Source organism: Papio anubis, chromosome 1 (assembly GCF_008728515.1).
Source record: "Papio anubis isolate 15944 chromosome 1, Panubis1.0, whole genome shotgun sequence".
In the NCBI taxonomy this organism is placed as follows: domain Eukaryota; kingdom Metazoa; phylum Chordata; class Mammalia; order Primates; family Cercopithecidae; genus Papio; species Papio anubis.
The window spans coordinates 6,665,886-6,685,960 of NC_044976.1; the positions used below are offsets into that span (position 1 = coordinate 6,665,886).

Consider the following 20,075-nt stretch of genomic DNA (forward strand, 5'->3'; position numbering starts at 1 on the left):
GGTGAAATTTCTAAGGTCAGTAATGATAACAGCTATACGTTTCAGGACTTGACATGATTTATACCACAAAAAGTCAACCTGCTGCTCCCATAGGTGACATCACTGGGAACCGTCTTAGTCTGTACTGCTGTGACAAAATACCTGAGACTGGATAATGGATAAAGAACAGAAACCTATTTCTCACAGTTTTGGAGGCTGGGAGGTCCAAGATCAGGGCACTGGCAGGTTCAGTGTCTAGTGAGGGCCAGGTCTCCGCTTCTCAGAGAATATCACTTCCTTGGGTGGGGGCAAACGCTGTGTCCTCACATGGCACAAGGGACGGAAAGGCAGGAAGAGACTTAGCTAGTTCCTTCTGGCCCTTCTGAAAGGTTGCAGATCCCATTCATATTAACATGTGCCTGTTGACACATTCACATTGGGTTTTAAGTTCCAACATAAGAATCATGGGGGACACACACATTCAAACCACAGTAGAGCCTATAGGACTCCCCAGGTAGAGCAAGTCCTGTTCTTTCATTTTTCTCTTTTCACCTCGATAGGAAGGTGAGCATTCCATTGGTTTCTTCTGCTGTTACATGTAAGGGCACAAGACAGGAATAACAGCTGCTTTTTTTATTCTTGTCCCTCAAAACCCCCACATTCCCCCTCTGCAGAAAAATTTATCTTAAATACAATTTTTACTATATAGATTATTATTCCATGTCCTAGCAGAGCTATTTCTTTTAGGAAGTTTTAAAGCTAAAATGTCTAAATGTTTTTCTCACTGTCTGGTCCTGCCAGTCCTACTCATAGCTGCCTGGGCCTAGGATCTCATGGTAGTATCAGAATTTCACATACTGACTTCTGTCCTCATCTCAGAATAGCTTCCCTTCTCACTTCACTTCCCTTCTCACTTCCTGCAATATTCAGTTTCTTATCATCTACCATGGATCTTGTAATACCATTGGTACTATTTTTTTTTTGAAGGCTGTATCTTTAAGTAGACGGCAATATTCCATCACTGATTTTTTATAAAATTGAAGCTGCGGGTAACTCCATGTGCTTACGCAGCTACTTTAGAAACTGAAATGTTCTCACTCCTTAGATTCTTATATTTGGCTCTAATAGCACACACAGGATGTGACTTTGGAGAAGAAGGAAGATCTCTTGCCATTTGGTACAGCTTTGGAGAACCAATGTTTCTGGGAGATCTTGATTTTATTAACATTTGGAGACCAACAAGTTTAAAGAGCTAAGAAACCTTAATACTCTTTACTTGAGACACATGAGGATACAACTTAAAAATGTTATAATTTAAATGTTAGAAATTGACTAGAGATATATACCAATGAAAAGGAAAATGCTTAGTTAAGCATGATCATTGTTTACATGCTTTATGGGAACTTCAGGTTTAAAATTTATATGTTTACCTTTCTTACAATATAAGAGCAAATAATGCTTTAAGGTAGAATAAGAAGGGAGATTTTAAAAGTTAATATGAGAGGGCAAGGAACAACAGGGATATGTAAAGCCCCTTCAGCTACATGTACAGAGGCCAGCTTCAAGAGATATCATTGAGGAAATCCAGGAAAAGTGAGTGTCCATGTCTAGGGTGATGGAATGCCTGAGTGGGAGAAGATGATTCGTCCGTTGAACAGATTCAGAGTGAGGTTGCTTCCAGTTTCTACTCAGGGATGTAGAGAGCCAGAAACAGCATCACCCCAAATTTACAACAGAAAAATCTGGATGAAAGGCAAGTTCAGGACCTTTCTTGACAACTCAGTGCTGAGGTTACAGAGCAGCCAGCAGGCCTAAAATTTAAGGAGAGAAACATATTTGCAGGGAGAAGAAAGATGCAGCACTGGATTCCAGTGCACCGAGAGCCTGAGTCAAGTAACTTGCAGAAGACAGACCCTCTCCAAGGCACAATGACAAGGAAAGACCAAAAGCTGAAAGTGGAGCAGATATTGAGAAAAAACAAAAAAATTACCCACCAAACCAGCCACCAGCTGAGTCAAAAGGTATAACTAGAGGAATTTTGAAAACTGTTGTACATGCTGTAAATCCATTACAATACTTAAACCTGGCCTAAAAATTAGATTAATTCGAACAGAGGTCTAAAAGAAGGAAAGGCATGCCCAGTCTCTGTATCCTACACAAGTTACACAGTTCTCAACAAGAAATTATGTAGCATATGGATGGGCAAGAAGGTAAAAGAAAAAAAAAAAACCCTCCCAAGAAACAAAACCATCATCAGAACAAGACTCAGATAGGACACAGAAGTTGGAACTATCTGACAGGGAACGTAAAATAATTATGAATGATGCATTAAAGGCTAGTGGACAAAGTGGGCACCATGCAGGGCCAGGTGGGTAATCACAGCATAGAGATGGGCATGAAAGAAACCCTCAAATGGAAATGTAACATCTGTAACATCAATGCCAGAGATGAGGAACACATTTAATAGCATTCAACACAGCCTGGAAAAGAATCATTATTCAAGCTGAAACAGAGAAAGAAGAATGAAGCAAACAGAATAGAGCATTCTAAGAATTTGGAGACAGCCTCAAACTATCCAACATAGGTATAATTGGAATCTCAGAAGAAATATTTGAAGAAATAGCGGTCAAGAATTTTCTACAGAGCCAAAGACCATCAAGTAAGTTAAATACAGAACAAAAACAAAACAAAACATTTGGGCATATCATATTCAAACCGATGGAAAAAAGAAAATCTTGAAAGCAGTCAGAAAAAAAGATTATGTACAGAGAAACAAAGATAAGAATTATAACAGACATTTCTTCAGAAACCATGCACACTAAAAAGACAATAGAGTAACATCTTCAACCAGAAAAACTGTCAGCACAGAATTCTGTACCTAGTGAAAACGATCTTCAAGAAAATAAAGGTGATATAAAGAATTTTCTCAAACAAATATTATGGGAATTTATTTCCAGCACACTTATTCCATAAGAAGTGCTACAGGAATTTTTTTTTTCAAGACAAAACAGGATGATGTATTTAAATGAAATTAGAGGAAAATATTACCAAATACAGACTTGTTTACCAAAAATATGTAGTTTTCAAGCTGTCTAAATACAGACATTGTCTATCAAGTCTCCACGTATCATCTCTTGATGAATTCTAATGCTGCTAATGCTTTACAATGGACCATGTAATTTTGCAAACATGAACATAAATTTTCCCTTGTCAATGATTGTATTGTGTTTATAACATAAATAGAGAAATACACTGTGTTTATAACATAAATAGGGAAATGTCTCTGTGGATAGTGCTTTGAGAAAATCTAGGCACTCTGTAGATAGGTACAAATCATTTTTAAAGGGATACACACAACACACCAGATGGAATTTTACCCCTTACTCAGAATAGTTACCAAATAAATAGAACAATGCCAATCATATAATGATTGAAAAACATTTGTTGTCATATGTGAATGTTGAGAAATATTTTTGATGAAGGAATTTCTTAAGACAGAAGGAGTATGATACCAGACCAAAAACTTGGATCTACACAAAGAAGTGAAAAGCACTGGAAATGGAATAAATGAAGATTAAAAAAATTCTATTTTTTAATTTTTAAAATTACTCATAAAGGTAATGGACTAAAGCAAAACCAGCAAACTGGATTTATAGCGTATATATAAGTAACCTTTGTGACAACAATACTACAGAGGTTGGGTGGAAGGTATTGGGAATATACTGTTATTAGGTCCTTAAACTGTATTATTTGGAGGTAGACACTAAGTACTCTAAGTACTTAAGAATATATATTGGAAACTTCAGGAAAACAATTTGAAAATTTTTTTAAGTATAAATAATAGGTTAATAGAGGAGGTAAAATGGAATTTAAGACACTTAACCCAAAATGGTGGCCCAAAACCAAATGGAACTGAAGTTGGGAGTGGTGCCATGTGCCAGCTACTAAGAAGACTGAGGTGAGAGGATCACTCGAGCCCAGGAGTTCGAGTCCAGCCTGGGCAACGTAGCCATACCTCATCTCTAAAAATACACTTAAATAGCAAATGGAACAAATAGAAAATAACTAGTGGCTGGTATATTTTAATCCAGCAATATCAACAATCACTAATGTATTGAATATGAATATGAATCATATTCAATTCAGTTATTCATATTCAATATAAATAATAGCACACTAATTTACAAGAAATAAATTGTCAGATTGGATGAAAAGATCCAGCTACATACTATCTACAAGAACCCATTGTGAAAATAAACATAGGTTAAGAGCAAAAGAGTAGAAAAGATATATCATGCTAACACAAATCAAAAGAAAGTGGGAAGCTATATTATTATTACACAAAGTAAATTTCAGAATAAGGAGTGTTAGCAGAGTTAGAAGGAGAGACTATATAACAGATAAAGGAGTTGATTCCTTAAGAACATAGAAAAGTCTTACATGTTTATGCATCTAATATCAGAGCTCCAAAATACATGAAGTAAAAGCTGTAAAACTGTAAGGAGAAACAGACAAATTCACAATGATAATTGGAGACTTCAGCACATTTCTGTCTGTAATTGATAAAAGTAGTAGACAGAAAATTAGTAATGCTATAGAAGACCTGAACAACACTATCAGCAAGGTCTGCCTAATTGACATTTATGGAACACTTGACCCAACAACACAACACATATTTTTCATGCAACATTCATCAGAACAGATCAGATTATGGCCATATTACAAACCTTAAAACATTTTTAAAGAAAAGAAATCATATACTGTTTATTCGCTAACCATAATAGATCAAACTTCGAAATCAGTAACAGAAGTATTTAGAAAATCCCTAAATGTTCGGAAATTAAGTAACTTCATACTTATAAATAATCCACAGGTCAGAGAGGAAGTTTCAAGGGAAATAAAAACATTTTGGGCCCAGTGTGGTGGCTCACGCCTGTAATTTCAGCACTTTGGGAGGCTGAGGCGGGCGGATCACAAGGTCAGGAGATTGAGACCATCCTGGCTAACATGGTGAAACCCCAACTCTACTAAAAATGCAAAAAAAAATTATTCATGTTCAACATGAATATGAATAATTAGCCAGGCATGGTGGTGGGTGCCTGTAGTCCCAGCTACTCAGGAGGCTGAGGCAGGAGAATGGTGTGAACCTGGGAGGCGGAGCTTGTAGTGAGCCAAGATTCCACCACTGCACTCCAGCCTGGGCGACAGAGCGAGACTCCATCTCAAAAAAATTTGAACTGAACAAAATGAAAAGACAACAAAAAATATATGGGATATACCTAAAACACTGCTTAAAGGGAAATTTACAGCATTGAGTGTTTATATGGAAAAAAGAATGGTCTAGACTCAGTAATCTAAGCTTCCTCCTTAAAAATAAGAGAAAGAAGAACAAATTGTATCTCAAGTAAGCAATAAGAAGGAATAATAAAGACCAGATATCAATGGAATTGAAAAGAGAAACTAAGTTAAATCAAAGGGTAATAAAATTAGTAAGTCTTTAGCCATACTGAACAAAAGAAAAGAAAAGAAGGACAGGTTGGGCTTTATCAAAATATGAAACTTCCCCTTTTTGAAAGACACTGATAACTATGGCCATACCACCTTGAAGGCATCCAGTCACACCTGAAAGACACTGATAAGAATGAAAAGACAAAATATTTGCAAATTTTATATACAATAATGAAGTTATATCCAGCGTACATAAAGAACACTCAAAACTCAAGAAGACAACCCAATTAGAAACAACATTTTTCCAAAGAAGATATATAAACAGCAAATAACGTATGAAAAGATGCTGAACCTAAGTCATTAGACAAAAAAATTTAAACCATGTGAGATACCACTACATATCTTTGAGAATGGCTAAATTTTTTTTAAAAGCTGACAGTACCAAGTGTTGGCAAGGATGCAGAGTGACCGGAACACTCACCCGTTGCTGGAGGTAATGCCAAATTGTACAGCCACTTTGGGAAAGTTTGACATTTCCCATAAAGTTAGACATACTCTTACCATGTAACTTAGTAATTCTATTCTTAGTGATTTACCCAACTGAAATAGAAACTTAAATTCACATGAAAACCTGTATGTGAATATTTATTACACTGTTACTTGCCAAACACAGAAACAACCCAAATGTCATTCAGCAGAATGGATAAGCTATGTATATCCACACAGTGAAATGCTACTCAACGGTGAAGAGAAATGAACTTGATTCACAGACCATTGTAGATATAAATCTTAAATACATTTTGTTAAGTGAAAGAAGGCAGAACCAAAAGGTTACATATTGTAGAATTCCATTCCAGAAAAGTGTTCTTTCTGGAATGCTCTAGCTCTGGAAAGCAGATCAGTATTTACTATGATTGGGTAGAGGAGATAATGTAAGGACATTTTTAAGTCATGGAAATGTTCTTTTGGTTACTGTGGTGATGGATACACAACTTTCTGTGCATTTGCCAAAACCCACAGATTTGTGCACTCCATCTCACCCCAAAATGTAAAGAGAACCCAAGATGAGATGCAGGCTTTGACAGGTGAATCTGACTGCATTACAGGTGACAGGACTAAACACACGGAAGGGGTGGGGAAGAATAGAGCTCAGTAGCTTTGGAAAACAGCGCTGCAACTGGATCTCCTAGGGCTAAATACAAAATTATGAATGTGCACAAACACTGTACTCAAGTTGGTGTATTCGTTTTCCACCAGAGTACGGGGTAGCAATTCTAAAGCGACTTTATACTAGGGTTGAACAAATTGTGGAAGCCGCTATCGATAACGATAACCAGACTCCTCACTATCAGAGGAAAGCGACACACAGCCGAAGGGAAGGAACTCCATGATGCTGGATTGGCGCGAATGGTTTCAGTGTGGACTCATGCCCCTTTCGTTTAATATACAGAGGGATGGATAGACACGGGTTAGTATACTATGCCAAATAAAAAGAATAAAACAGATGGTTCAGGCAAAGATTATCAAGGAATGAAACTACAGGTGAAAGGTTAATGGGGAACTTAAACTTTGAGAAGTTTTAAAGAAACAGAATACTTGGGTGATCGCAAAGTAGTCCTCCAAAGCATATTATTTGTTTGTTACATTGTAAAATAGTAACTTTACACAGGACAAACAAACCTGAGAGACACCATGTTACCCAATGAACAAGGTAACAAAACATATTGACATCATGTACCCTGGGATGATGCGCGAGGAAGGACACTGCACCTCAGTGGCATTCTTTCCCCAAATACATAACCTCCATCTAATCATGAGAAGACATCAGAGAAACTCAAATCGAAGGCCATCCCACTAAAGTTGTGACCCTGAACAGAAAAACAGCATTGAGTGGTAAACTGATAAAATCCAAAGATCTGTTTTCCAGTTAGTAGAATGGTACCACTGTTCATTTCCTAGTTCGGGTCATTTTATTATGGTTGTAGACCATGGTAACATTAGTGGAAGCGGGATGACAGGCATATAGGAACTCTATTGTACTGTTTTTGCAACTTTTCAGGTCTAAAATTATTTCAAAATTAAAAGTTAAAAATCATTAATGAGTGAAAGGTAATACAGTCATTTTTCCATAATACCTTCTGAAAATAGAGAAGCCTCTTCCAAGCCAGCTAAAAATGACCAGCGTCTAACACTTCTACAAAACTTCTCAGTAGTACATGATGTAATTAGTTACTCCTTCCTTGAGAAAGTTTTCATTCTTGGTTGCTGTGAGGCCGAACCTTGCAGGATTTTCTGTTATCTTTCCAGCTTCCCTTTTTCAGTCTCCTTTATTGGCTCATTGTCCTTTACAGGAAGTTTTTAGTGCTTAAGCCTGGAGGTTTTTTCTTCTCTCTGTACCTACATCTTCAATGGTGGCCACTTGCCACATTTGGCAGTTTAAATTCAAATTCAATACACTTAAATGTAACACAATTAACATTTAGTTTCTCAGTTGCTCTAGCCGTATTCCAAGTGCTTAATAGAGGTATGTTAGTGGCTACCATACTAGTCAGCACAAATAATCCATCAGTCATCACAGAAAGTTCTGTCGGACACAGGCTCCATGTGGGAGATGCTGTGTACTTCACACAGCATCACGTATGACGCACAGGTCTTCCCACATTCCACCGTTAGTGATTGCCAGGGTTGACCAGTTGTACAGGCAGTGTCAGCTCAACATTGGAAAGTTCCCCATCAACCTTAAACCTATGGTTTCATTCCTTGATAATCTTTGCTGGAAATTTTGGTTTCATTCCTTATTTTTCTAAATACAGTTGTAGCCATTCTATATGTAATGTGCTCTGTACCTTATTTTATTCACATTGTGTGTTGTGGATGTCTTTCTATTAGTGCATTTTAGATCTGCACTCATTTTTAATAGCTGCATAATATTCTATTGATACATACATGATAAAGTGGCATGGTTTAATTTTAGTAAGAAAGTATATGTTCTTAATTACATGCTGGGTACCTTTAATTGCACATCCCTTTATTCTGTTTCAGGTGAATATAAAACCTTTACTTCCTTCCACCAAACACTGAAAAATAATAGTGTGTACACTGAGCCTTATGAGGATTTGAGGAACGATGAGCACAGCCCATCCTATCAACAGATCAACTGTATCGACAGTGTCATCAGGTATGAGACCGCAAGTTTGGATACCATGTAAGTCTGTTCCCAAAGCATACACTGTCACTGTAGAGACTTCATAGAATTTTTAATAGCTGCTCTCACTTGGTGTTTCACTATAAATCAGTAGATATTGATGGCGTGCCTAACACGCTGAACATTACAGAAGGCACAAAAAGCTAGAAGATGCATTCCTTCTTTGAAGAAACTGTGGTATAGTCCAGAAGACAAGACCTATTTTTGTCAGAATTAAATGGTGTAAGGCAAGCTTGTCCAGCCCGTGGCCCACAGGCTGCGTGTGTCCCAGGACGGCTTTGAATGCAGCCCGACACAAGTTCGTAAACTTTCTTAAAGCATTATGAGATTTTTTTGTGATTTTTTTTTTTTAGCTCATCAGTTATGATTAGTATTAGTGTATTTTATGCGTGGCCCAGGGAAGCCAAAAGATTGGACACCTGTGACATAAGATTTGAAGGTTAATTCAAAACCACAGTAAAAGAAATGTTACAATCCAGTGATTGAGGCTGGGATGGTCAGGGAAGACTTTATCAAAGAAGAAAGTACGAAGTATTCCAAACAGAAGTGGCATGAGAAAAGCAAAGAGGTGGGAAATGGCACAGTTAGGGAACCAGCTAAGAATATGGGGCCTAATTATGTTGTTACAGATACCTGAAGAGCTACAACATTCCAGCTTTGAAAAGAAAGTGTATCTCCTGTACAAATACAACTTCCTCCTCCTCAGAAGAAGACAAACAGAACCACAAGGCAGATGATGTCCAAGCCTTACAAGGTAACAAGAATGCCCCTCGGAGTTAAATTCAAAGAACTATAAATACATCCTTCATGTTTCTCTTTAATGTCTTATATTTATTTTGTTGAACGCATAAAATTCTGGTTTCATATTACCTCTTTATGGCCAGTAAGGTTTAATTTCTCGGTTACAAACTTCTGTAAACTGGGTCTTTTACATAAATTTCTTGTTGGGAATTTTTCTTTTCACTGTCAGTTTCTCTTACACCACCAGCTGGTTTGCAAATCTCAACCATACCTAAATCAGAAATGCCAACAAATGGACCGTCCATAGATGCAGGAGGAGGAGCTCCACAGATCCTGTCCACGGCGGTGCTGAGCTTGGGGTCGGGCATAAGCCAGTGCGGTTACAGCAGCACCATTGTCCACGTCCCACCAGAGACAGGTACCACACTCGCCTCTTACTTTGAAAATATACTCAATATTAACTACATTGTGATGAGAAAACAAAAGTCATGAATGCCATTTGCTCAGTTATAACTTCTAAACTACACATATTTTTTCCTTTCTTTAGTTCAGTTAAAGTATTTCTGGAAACATCATCACGTTTGTGTTGGTTACATATTTTGGACAGTATTTCTCAGTTACGTTATTTGTCAGTGAAATCAGTTGACACATAAAAAGCACTTAATACAGTACCTAGTAGGTAGGTATTAGTAAGCCCTCAATTAGTGTTAGCCATTGTTAATGCAATTATAGATGGGACTGTGTGAGGTTCCTTCCTTGCTGACTTTTAAAGAATGTGTTCCTTTCACCTGCATTTCACCATCCTGTAAGTTGTGATGAGCTCAGTCACACATGCGTTCAGATTTTTGTATTGGTGTGATAGCAATGAATAGAGTTCTTTAAAAGTCTTCATTTAACACCATAAGTACTTGGTAATTATTCTACTGTCTTCTTTTTATTCCTCCTTATTGCCACCTGTCCTTTTGACATTTTCATCACTAATAACAATTTGGGTAGATGAAAGAATGGTAACAAATATGTTAAATTGGGTTTTCACATGATCTGTGCTTTATCTTTGCTAGTCTTCAGTGGCCTATCAGCTAATATGTGTCGAGCCATTTCTTTGTGCCACTCTCTGCTCTTAGTTCTTCATTGGGATGATCTCATTAAATCTTTCCAACAACCTGTGAGATGGAGAGCATGGTACTGACAGGAGATCTGTGGATTGGTGGGGAAAGACCAGAGAGCATTACATTTCTAATTAGTCAGAAGTAGAGTTTCACTGGAAATGAGCTAGCCCTTCCACAGAGGAGCATATGCACATTTTTTAGTGTGGCTTTTAATATTTTGTATTCCTGTATGGGCATGTAGCTGTTCATAATACAGCCCATGCAGGAAGGGAGGGTATCACCCAATATGAAAAGCTCTTTTTTTAATTCTGCCACTCTGCTTTCTATACTCTGCTCTTATATTACCATTTTTAATGAATTTATACTAAAATCCATATGCTTAGGAAATTTTTACTGGTATTAGTTTCTCCTGATCTTGAATCATCCTCAACATTTACAGGGCCACATCTTTATTCCATGGAGAAAAAGCGGAATCAGAGCCCAGATGTTCCTTAAAACATATCTCTATGTCTTTTGCTTTCTGAAAAGTTCATGTTCATTCCCTCAGTTTGCATCCTGACTCAAACAAGTCGTGTCTGAGGACCATGGTCACAAATGCATTTCCTTATAAGTTAGTATCTTCATTTCATATGTGGACAATGAAGCCACAAATAGGCGAAGTAACTTAACTTGCCCAATATCACACAGCCCATGAGTAGTAGAGTAGGGAATCAAGTATTGACCATTAGTCTCTAGGAGTTGTTGCCATTACAGATATTTTGAACCTAAAGCAGGGTCTAATTAAGATGGAATGTAGGCCAGGCACAGAGGCTCATGCCTGTAACCCCAGCATTTTGGGAGGCCAAGACAGGAAGATTGCTTGAATGCAGGAGTTTGAGACCAGCTTGGGCAACATAGTGAGACTCTGTCTACAAAAAATTAATTTTTATTTCATTTTATTTTATTTTATTTTATTTTATTTTATTTTATTGTGAGAAAGAGTCTCACTCTGTTGCCTAGGCTGGAATGCAATGGCATGATCTCGGCTCACTGCAGCCTCCGCCTCCTGGATTCAAGTGATTCTCCTGCCTCAGCCTCCCGAATAGCTGGGATTACAGATGCCTGCCACCACACCCAGTTAATTTTTGTATTTTTAGTAGAGACAGGGTTTCACCATGTTGACCAGGCTGGTCTTGAACTCCTGACCTCAGGTGATCTGCCCACCTCAGCCTCCCAAAGTGTTGAGATTACAGGCGTGAGCCACAGCGCCCAGCCCTAAAATAATTTTTTAAAAGATGGGATATGAGATACAATGGCTAAGCCAACAATAAAATGAAATTTTAAAGTATACTCAATCCAAAAGAAGAGCAGGAAAGGAGGAAAAGATTAACAAAAAAGAAACAGAACAAACCAAATAATAAGATAATAGCTCTGTATCCAGCTATGTCAATGATGACATAAAATTGATTCAACACTTCAATTAAAAGGCAAAAATTGGGCCAAGAATAGTGGTTCACACCTGTAATCCCAGGGACTCACGAGGCCGAGCAGGTAAGATTGTTTGAGGCCAGGAGTTTGAGATCAGCCTGGGCAATACAGTGAAACCCCATCTCTACAAAAAATTTTTAAACTAGCCAGGTGTGGTGACCCACACCTGTAATCCCAGCTACTTGGGAGGCTGAGGCAGGAGGATCAGTTGAGCCCAGCTTGAGCCCGTCTTGGGTTCATTGCTACAGTGAGCTCTGATCACATTACTGTACTCCAGCCTGAGTGACAGAGCAAGATCCTGTCTCTAAAAATAAGTAAATACATAAGAGGCAAAAATTCTCAAAACAGATTGTAAAAACTCAAGACCTAACTACATGCTCTCTACAAAGTACAAATGAAATTCACAAATGGATTGAAAGTAAATGAATGGAAAAAGATGCACAAGTGAAACAGTAAACATCAGAAGGCTGCAGTGACTTATTAATACATGTAAAATAGATTCCAGGACATCGTTTCATAATGACAAGGTGGTCAATTCCTCAGGAAAGACATAACAGTCATAAATGTATATTCACTAATAACAGAGCTTTGAAAGCTATGAAGCAAAAATATGCAGATAGACTTTCCATAATTATATTTGGAAAATTGTACACTTCCTCTCTGCAATTGATAAAAACATACAGAAAAAATAAGAAACAGATGATCTATACAACACTATTAACCACCTTGATCTAATTGATACTTAGAGAATGTGAGGCCCAGTGACTGCATAATCCACAGCCTTTTCAAGTACACACAGTATGTTCACTGAGAAATACGACATGTTGGACTGTACTATGTCTCAGATTTAAAAGGATTGATGGTATGTAAACTGTGTTCTCTGGCTAGTGAATTAAATTAAAAATAAGTAATAAGGTGTCTCAACCCAAAAGTTTATAAATCAAACAACACATTTGTAAATCTGTGATTCAAAAATGAAATCATAAAGAGAATCAGAAAATATTTCCAAATCAATGATACTGAAAGTATAGCATACTAAAATGTATGAGATGCAGCTAAAAACGGGGCTTGTAAGATCGATAGCTTTAAAAATGCTGTTAGAGAAGAAATGTCTCAAATCAGTGATCCAAAGTTACAGTTTAAAAAGTTAGCAAAAGAAGAGTGATATAAGTCCAAGATAGAATGAAGGAAATAATAAAAGACAAAAGCAAAAATCGACAAAATAGAAAACAGACAGTAGAGAAAATTAAAGCTAAAAGTTGGTTCTTTGAAAAGATGAACAAAATTGATAAACCCCTTATACCAGTAGAGAGGGGTCTTGGTTCATGTAGCTGTACAGTAAGTCTTGAAATCAGGTAGTTTAAATCCTTCAGCTTTATTCTTTTTCAAGATTGCTTTGACTGTTAGGTCTTTTGTCTGTATAAATTGTAGATTCAGTTTCTCAGTGCCTTTTTTCCTTATTACAGGGTTGTATTTTCCTGCTTCTTTGCATGCCTGGTGATTCTTTTTAACTGGATGCCAGATATTGTGAATGGGTACCAAATATATTTGTATTCCTGTAAATATTCTTGATCTTTATTCTGGGTCCCAGTGAAGTTACCTGGAAACAGATTGATCCTTTCAGACTTTGCTTTTTAAATTTGCTAGGCAGGACCAATAGTGTGTAGTCAAGGCCTGTTTTTCCTCTGCTACCAAGGCGAGACCTTCCTGAGCGCTCCTTGTGATGCCTCAGGAGTTAGGAGAGTCTCTAGTCTGGCAGATGGGAACCGCTGCTGTTCCGCAGCTTGTGTGAGCTTCAGCTCTTGTTCCTGCTAATCCTCTCGTGGTGTTTTCCTCCCATGAATGCCCTGGTGAATCCTTGGAAATCCTCTAGGCTGCACGCTGGGGCAGTCCTCGGGCTCACCTCCCTTGTTTCTTATCCTCCAGGGTCACTTCCCTTCAGTGTCTGAAACCTATTGTTTTGTATATTTAGGCCTTTTTTTTTTTTTCCATCTCAAACAGGAGGGTAAGTTTGGTCCCTGTTATTCCAACTTGGCCAGAAGCAAAGCCCCCTGTGGTGTTGATTTAGTCACAGGCCACTTCTGGATGCAGAGTGGGGCCACACCCACCGAAACCACCTGGATACTGCACCACAGGGGCAAGCCGGAATGGAGGTTGGGGGAGCCCTCTACAATGTCCACCACAAAATCTTTTGTTCATAGAAGTAATTTTTTACAAGCAACCCAAAAATACATATCACTATTCTGTATCAATAAAATAAATTTTAATGTACAACTATTATATATCAATAATAAATAGATAAACAGATAAAAAGAGGCAACCCAAAATCCATCCACAGATGTTCACTTTAGTAAACTGTGCTATGCATATAAAATGGAACTCCGCAGCAGTGTAAAAGTATGAGACAACTGTTCAGCCATTGATAAAGTTCTCCAAGGGATATGGTAAAGTGAAAAAGGTGCGTTGATGGCTAATGTACATATGTGCCTTTGGGTAAAGATGGGGTCACGGAGGAAGATAATCTATATTCATGCTTATTCATACATAATAAATTGGAAGGGCCAGGTGCGGTGGCTCATGCCTGTAATCCCAGCACTTTGGGAGGCCGAGGCAGGTGGATCACCTGAAGTCAAGAGTTCGAGACCAGCCTGGCCAACATGGTGAAACCCCCGTCTCTACTAAAAATATAAAATTAGCCGGACGTGGCGGCACATGCCTGTAATCCCAGCTACTTGGGAGGCTGAAGCAGGAGAATCGCTTGAACTCAAGAAGCAGAGGTTGCAGTGAGCCAAGATTGTGCCATTGCACTCTGGGCTGGGCAACAAGAGCAAAACTCCATCTCAAATAAAATAAAATAAGATAAAATAAAAACAAAACTTAGCCAGGTGTGGTGTGGCGCACACCTGTAGTCCCAGCTACTCAGGAGGCTGAGGCAGAATCACTTGAACCTGGGAGGCAGAGGTTGCAGTGAGGCAAGATGGCGCCACTGCACTCCAGCGGAATGGTCTTCTGCAGGGGAAACAAATGAGAACTAGACAGAGCATGGACAGGGGTGAGGAGAATGTACTACTACATGTCTTTATTAATACTTGCTGATTTTTGAACCACAGGATTGCCTATTTAAAAGATAAAGATAAAAAGAAATTTTGAAGAATTCAGGGAGAAAAGTGTTTACAATAAAAGCAAGATTTAAATAAATGTGTACATATTGTTTTTTTTTTTTTTTTTTTGAGACGGAGTCTCGCTGTGTCGTCCAGGCTGGAGTGCAGTGGCCGGATCTCAGCTCACTGCAAGCTCCGCCTCCCGAGTTCACGCCATTCTCCGCCCTCAGCTTCCCGAGTAGCTGGGACTACAGGTGCCCACCACCTCGCCCGGCTACTTTTTTTGTATTTTTTAGTAGAGACGGGGTTTCACCGTGTTAGCCAGGATGGTCTCGATCTCCTGACCTCGTGATCCACCCGTCTCGGCCTCCCAAAGTGCTGGGATTACAGGCTTGAGCCACCGCGCCCGGCCATGTGTACATATTGATTTTTACAACTGTAAGATGTGTATTTGTGCAAAGAATATACAGAAAATCAAGAATTTTTATGCTAGACTAGTGATTTTTTGTATTCCAGCAATTAATGTTTGTAAAAATGTATTGAAAGGCAGTTAACAAAGTAAAATAAATAAATACAAGTAATTGATAGGAATTAAAATTAAGTATGTCTTCTTCCACCTCAGCCAGGGATGCCACCCTCGTCTGTGAGCCCTGGACTCTGAACATGCAGCCAGCCCCTTTGACCTCAGAAGAATTTAAACATGTGGGGCTCACAGCGGCTGTTCTGTCAGCCCACACCCAGAAGGAAGAGCAGAATTACGTTGATAAATTCCGAGAAAAGATCCTGTCATCCCCCTACAGCTCCTATCTTCAGCAAGAAAGCAGAAGCAAAGCTAAATATTCATATTTTCAAGGTACATAAGTTTTTAAAAATAAATGCCATTAATCTATGTAGATGTTACAAACTATATCTAAGGACTAGGAGATAAGGAGTAAACAATAGGAGTTTCACTTGTAAGAAGCTGATGGAAAGATGCTAAAACAATCTATTTACATCAACAATTTATGTAGGTTCTTTCTTAGATCCTAGATCTGGGAAACTTTTTTTGTGAGAAACTGATTGAGAGATGCTGAAATAAGTTTATTTGATAGCAACTGTTTTTATCCGGAATTTTGTTCATGTTTTTAGAGCCACTTTTTGCCATTCTGGTAGTATTGGCAAATGCACATTCATTGTCAGCTACTTATAACTACCAGTAAGTGGCATCCTTTTCTTCTTTTTGGGTTTAATTTGCCATAATTTGCCTCTATCCTTCCAGGAGATTATACTTCCAAGCAGACGCAGTTGGCCGGCTGCAGGAAAGGGAAGCACAAACGGAAGAAGCTGCCGGAGCCGCCGGACAGCAGCAGCTCGAACGCGGCCTCTGGTCCCCACAGGGGAGTGCGTCAAAACGCACAGCCCTGGTGCCCCTCCACGGCCTCCTCTCCGCACACCTTGGGCCCAACCTTCCCACCTGCCGCCATGGTGCCCAGCCAGGCCCCTTATCTCGTCCCAGCTTTTCCCCTCCCAGTCGCGACCTGTCCCGGAAGAGAATACGCAGCCCCCGGAACTGTACCGGAAGGCCTGCATGGGCCGCCATTGTCCAAGGACCTGCAGCCTTACCCAGCTTTCCCTTCTCCTTACTTGGATACTTTTATGACCGTTTTCCTGCCTGACCCCCCTGTCTGCCCTCTGTTGTCACCATCGTTCTTTCCATGTCCATTCCTGGGGGCGACAGCCTCTTCTGCGATATCACCCTCGATGTCAGCAATGACTCCAACCCTGGACCCACCCGCTTCAGTAACCAACCAAAGGAGAGAGGAGGAAAAGTGGGAGGCACAAAGCGAGGGGCACCCGTTCATTACTTCGAGGAGCAGCTCGCCCTTGCAGTTAAACTTACTTCAGGAAGAGATGCCCAGACGCTCTGAATCTCTAGATCAGATGAGAAGGAACACGTGCCCACAAGCTGAGTATGTAAGTGATGCTCATTTTCAGTGCTCAAGTGAGAAAGTGAATATCTTACTAAAGTTAAGGTGGTCGCGTTGGGACTCAGCGCGGACATCCTCAGTAGGTAATCCGCATGGCTGCTGTAAGCGAGCCTGTCAGCCTAACTGTGTGTAAACACGAAACACATCTGCCTGGCTCTGTTTGGAAAGTAGACACGAAAGAATCATCTATATTCTAGTTTCTTAGATACTTTGTGAGGTTTTTTCCAAAGTGCTTTTAAGTTTTCATGTGAACTGGATTCTCTCCACTCTTTAAAATTCGATCCAGGTATTACGCTTAAGTGTTCATTGCCTATAATATGTATTTGTTTACTTACAACCGGGGTTATGGTCTGGTGAGATAGGAATAAGCCATGTTGACAGTTTAACGATTGTACTTCTTCATGCACAGTCGCAGGACAACAGGTGTGTATGAAGGGTTAGGAGCTACTTTATTTATTATCAGTAGAGTAGACAGTTTATAGTTTCACACTTAAACATGTTATTTTTTCAAAATCAAAAGCTTCTTTGGTCTACTTCCTTTAGTTTTTCCTCCCTTTACCTAAAAAGCCATTCTCAGGTTTGTTTAGCAGTTTAAACTTTGGAATCTGATGTTGCTATATTTAGGTATAGAATCCAAGGCAAGTGTGAATATTTACACAGATTCTTTGACCTTCCCTTCAAGGTATTATACCCCTCTTTAACAGATACTCAAAATCTAGTGATACAAATCAAGAAAATATGCTCACTTTTGAAAACCTGGTATTAGTGTGCTTGCTAAAAATCTAAGGCAAGGCAGTATATTACAGTGAGTAAAGCCTGGGCTATGGATTAAGACTTGGATTCAAATCCCAGCTTGGTCACTAGTTAGGTAGATTCACTTAGACAAGTTATTTAACCTTTCTTTGCCTCTGTTTCCTTATTAGGAAAATGGAAAGATGAATTCCTCATAACTTACTCTGAGGGCTAAATGATGTATTTATATAGTACCTATCCCTATGCAGAGGGTGCTCCCAGAGAGCTGGAACTTTGTTTTGTTCATTATTATATTCCTCGTGTTTGACACAGTGCCTAGAACGTGTAAAATGTTTGGTATGTATTTGCTGAGTGACAGAAAAACTACTTGTGTGGTGCCTGGCATGTAGCAGGTACTGAGAAAGTAGTAGTGCCTTAATATTACTTACAATGGAACTTACTTCTTAGGGATAGGCTGGAAAGTTTTTACTTCTTAGTTATATATGTAAATTTTGTTCTATTTAACATATGAAGTTGAAGATCTTCCAGTTACAGTAGTCTCCCTTACCCAGGGGATATGTTTCAAACCCCTGGTGGATGCTGGAAACTGAAGAGTTCTGAACCGTGTATACAGTATGTTTTTTCCTATACACACTGTACATACCTATGGTAAAGTTTAATTTATCAATTAAGAACAGTAAGAGATTAACAGCAGTAACTAATAACATAGAACAGTTATAAAATGGACTCATCACAGTTTCACGGATAGAAGATTCATTCTTGCCTAAAATTGTAGCACTCCTGAGCACATGGGTTTTTCCTTTCCTTCTTGAGAATTTTCACCTTTTCACTTAAATGAAGCACTTTATGACTTCTCTTTGGCATATCCCAATTGCTGGCATCACTCCTCTTGCATTTTGGGGCCATTATTATGTAAAATACGTGTTACTTGAACACAAGCGCTACAATACCACCACAGTAGATCTGACAGCCAAGACGGCTACTGAGTGACTAACAAGTGGGTAGCACATACAGTGTGGAGGCACGAAATAAAGGGATGATTCCTATCACAGGCTGGAAACAATGAGACAGCTCAGAATGTTATGACACTACCAGAATGGATCACAATTTTAAACTTATGAACTGTTTATTTCTGAAATTTTCCATTTACTATTTTTGGACCTCGGTTGACCACAGGTAACAAACTACAGGAAGCAAAACCATGAATAAAGGAGGACTCTACTGTATTTTGTGATAAGAAAATTAAAGTGTCTTTTCATTGCCCTTACTTTCTAGCAGTGTGTTGCAGGCAACAGTAGCAGTGAGAGCAGTCCTGCCACTACCGGTGCACTGTCCATGGGGTCACCTCCCAGGGAGAATCCATCCCATCCTACTGCCAGCACACTGTCCATGGGGTCGCCTCCCAGCGGGACTCCATCCTATCCTACTGCCAGCGTTCTGTCCACGGGGTCACCTCCCTGCGAATCTCTGTCCGGAACTGGTTCTGCAGCATCAGGTAGTGGATCAGGACAACTAATGTTTCAAACTCCATTGCCAGGCATTCACTATGTGATAAGCTCTCACTGTGTACCCCAGGCACTGATGTGGAAGTACAGGGTTTCTTTCTTTTTCTTTTTTTCTTGTCAGGTATATTGGGGTATATTTATGCACAATAAAATTCACCAATTTTAGGGGTACAAACCAGAATTCTGACAGATGTGTACCTTCGGGTAAGCACAAACACAATCACCATATAGAACATTTCTGTCACCCCAAAAAGTTCTGTGACCCTCACCAGTCCATCTCTGCCCTGACCCTTGGTCTCCTGGCAGCCACTGGTTTGCTGTCACTTTAGTTTTGCTTTTCCTATGATTTACGTATAGAATCAGACAGCATGACATCTTTCGTATTAGGATTCTTTCAGTTAACATGATGCTGTTGAGACGCACCCTTAATAGCAGTTACAGCTTAGATCTGTAATCCATTTTGAGTTAATTTTTGTGTATGGTATGAGGAAGGGTCAATATACTTTCTTTACATTGGGATATCTAATTGTTCCTGCCCTGTTTGTTCAAAGGATTAATCTTTTCCCCATTAAATTGCCATGACGACTTCGTTGAAAATAACTTGACCATATATGTGTGGGTCTATTTCTGGACTCTTCTGTTCCACTGATCTGTATGGCTAGCTTTAGGCCAGTACCACACTCTTGAGTAATGTAACTTTCAAGTAAGTCTTAAAGTCTGGTGAAGTAAGTCCTTCAACTTAATTCTTTTTTTCAAAATGATTTTGAATATTCTAGGTCCTTTGTCCATAAAAATTACAG

At 39.1% G+C, this 20,075-nt stretch overlaps 1 protein-coding gene across 13 annotated transcripts in view; it reads left to right on the top strand.

Annotated features, from left to right (window-relative positions):
* The window catches only part of PER3 (period circadian regulator 3), a 64,366-nt gene that overhangs the window by 26,507 nt on the left and 17,784 nt on the right, over positions 1 to 20,075 (top strand). For 9 of the 13 annotated variants that reach the window (XR_002520896.2, XR_002520898.2, XM_017956804.3 and 6 more), the window contains 6 exons: positions 8,470 to 8,605; positions 9,262 to 9,386; positions 9,621 to 9,791; positions 15,673 to 15,903; positions 16,309 to 17,003; positions 19,046 to 19,265. Coding sequence is in view for 10 of the 13 variants with exons in the window: in XM_017956804.3 (XP_017812293.3) it covers positions 8,470 to 8,605; positions 9,262 to 9,386; positions 9,621 to 9,791; positions 15,673 to 15,903; positions 16,309 to 17,003; positions 19,046 to 19,265 (1,578 nt within the window). In the remaining 3 variants the exon portion in view is untranslated. The remainder of the gene's footprint in view (positions 1 to 8,469; positions 8,606 to 9,261; positions 9,387 to 9,620; positions 9,792 to 15,672; positions 15,904 to 16,308; positions 17,004 to 19,045; positions 19,266 to 20,075) is intronic. The other 4 variants (XM_021935654.2, XM_021935670.2, XM_021935674.2 and 1 more) reach the window with 2 other exon arrangements.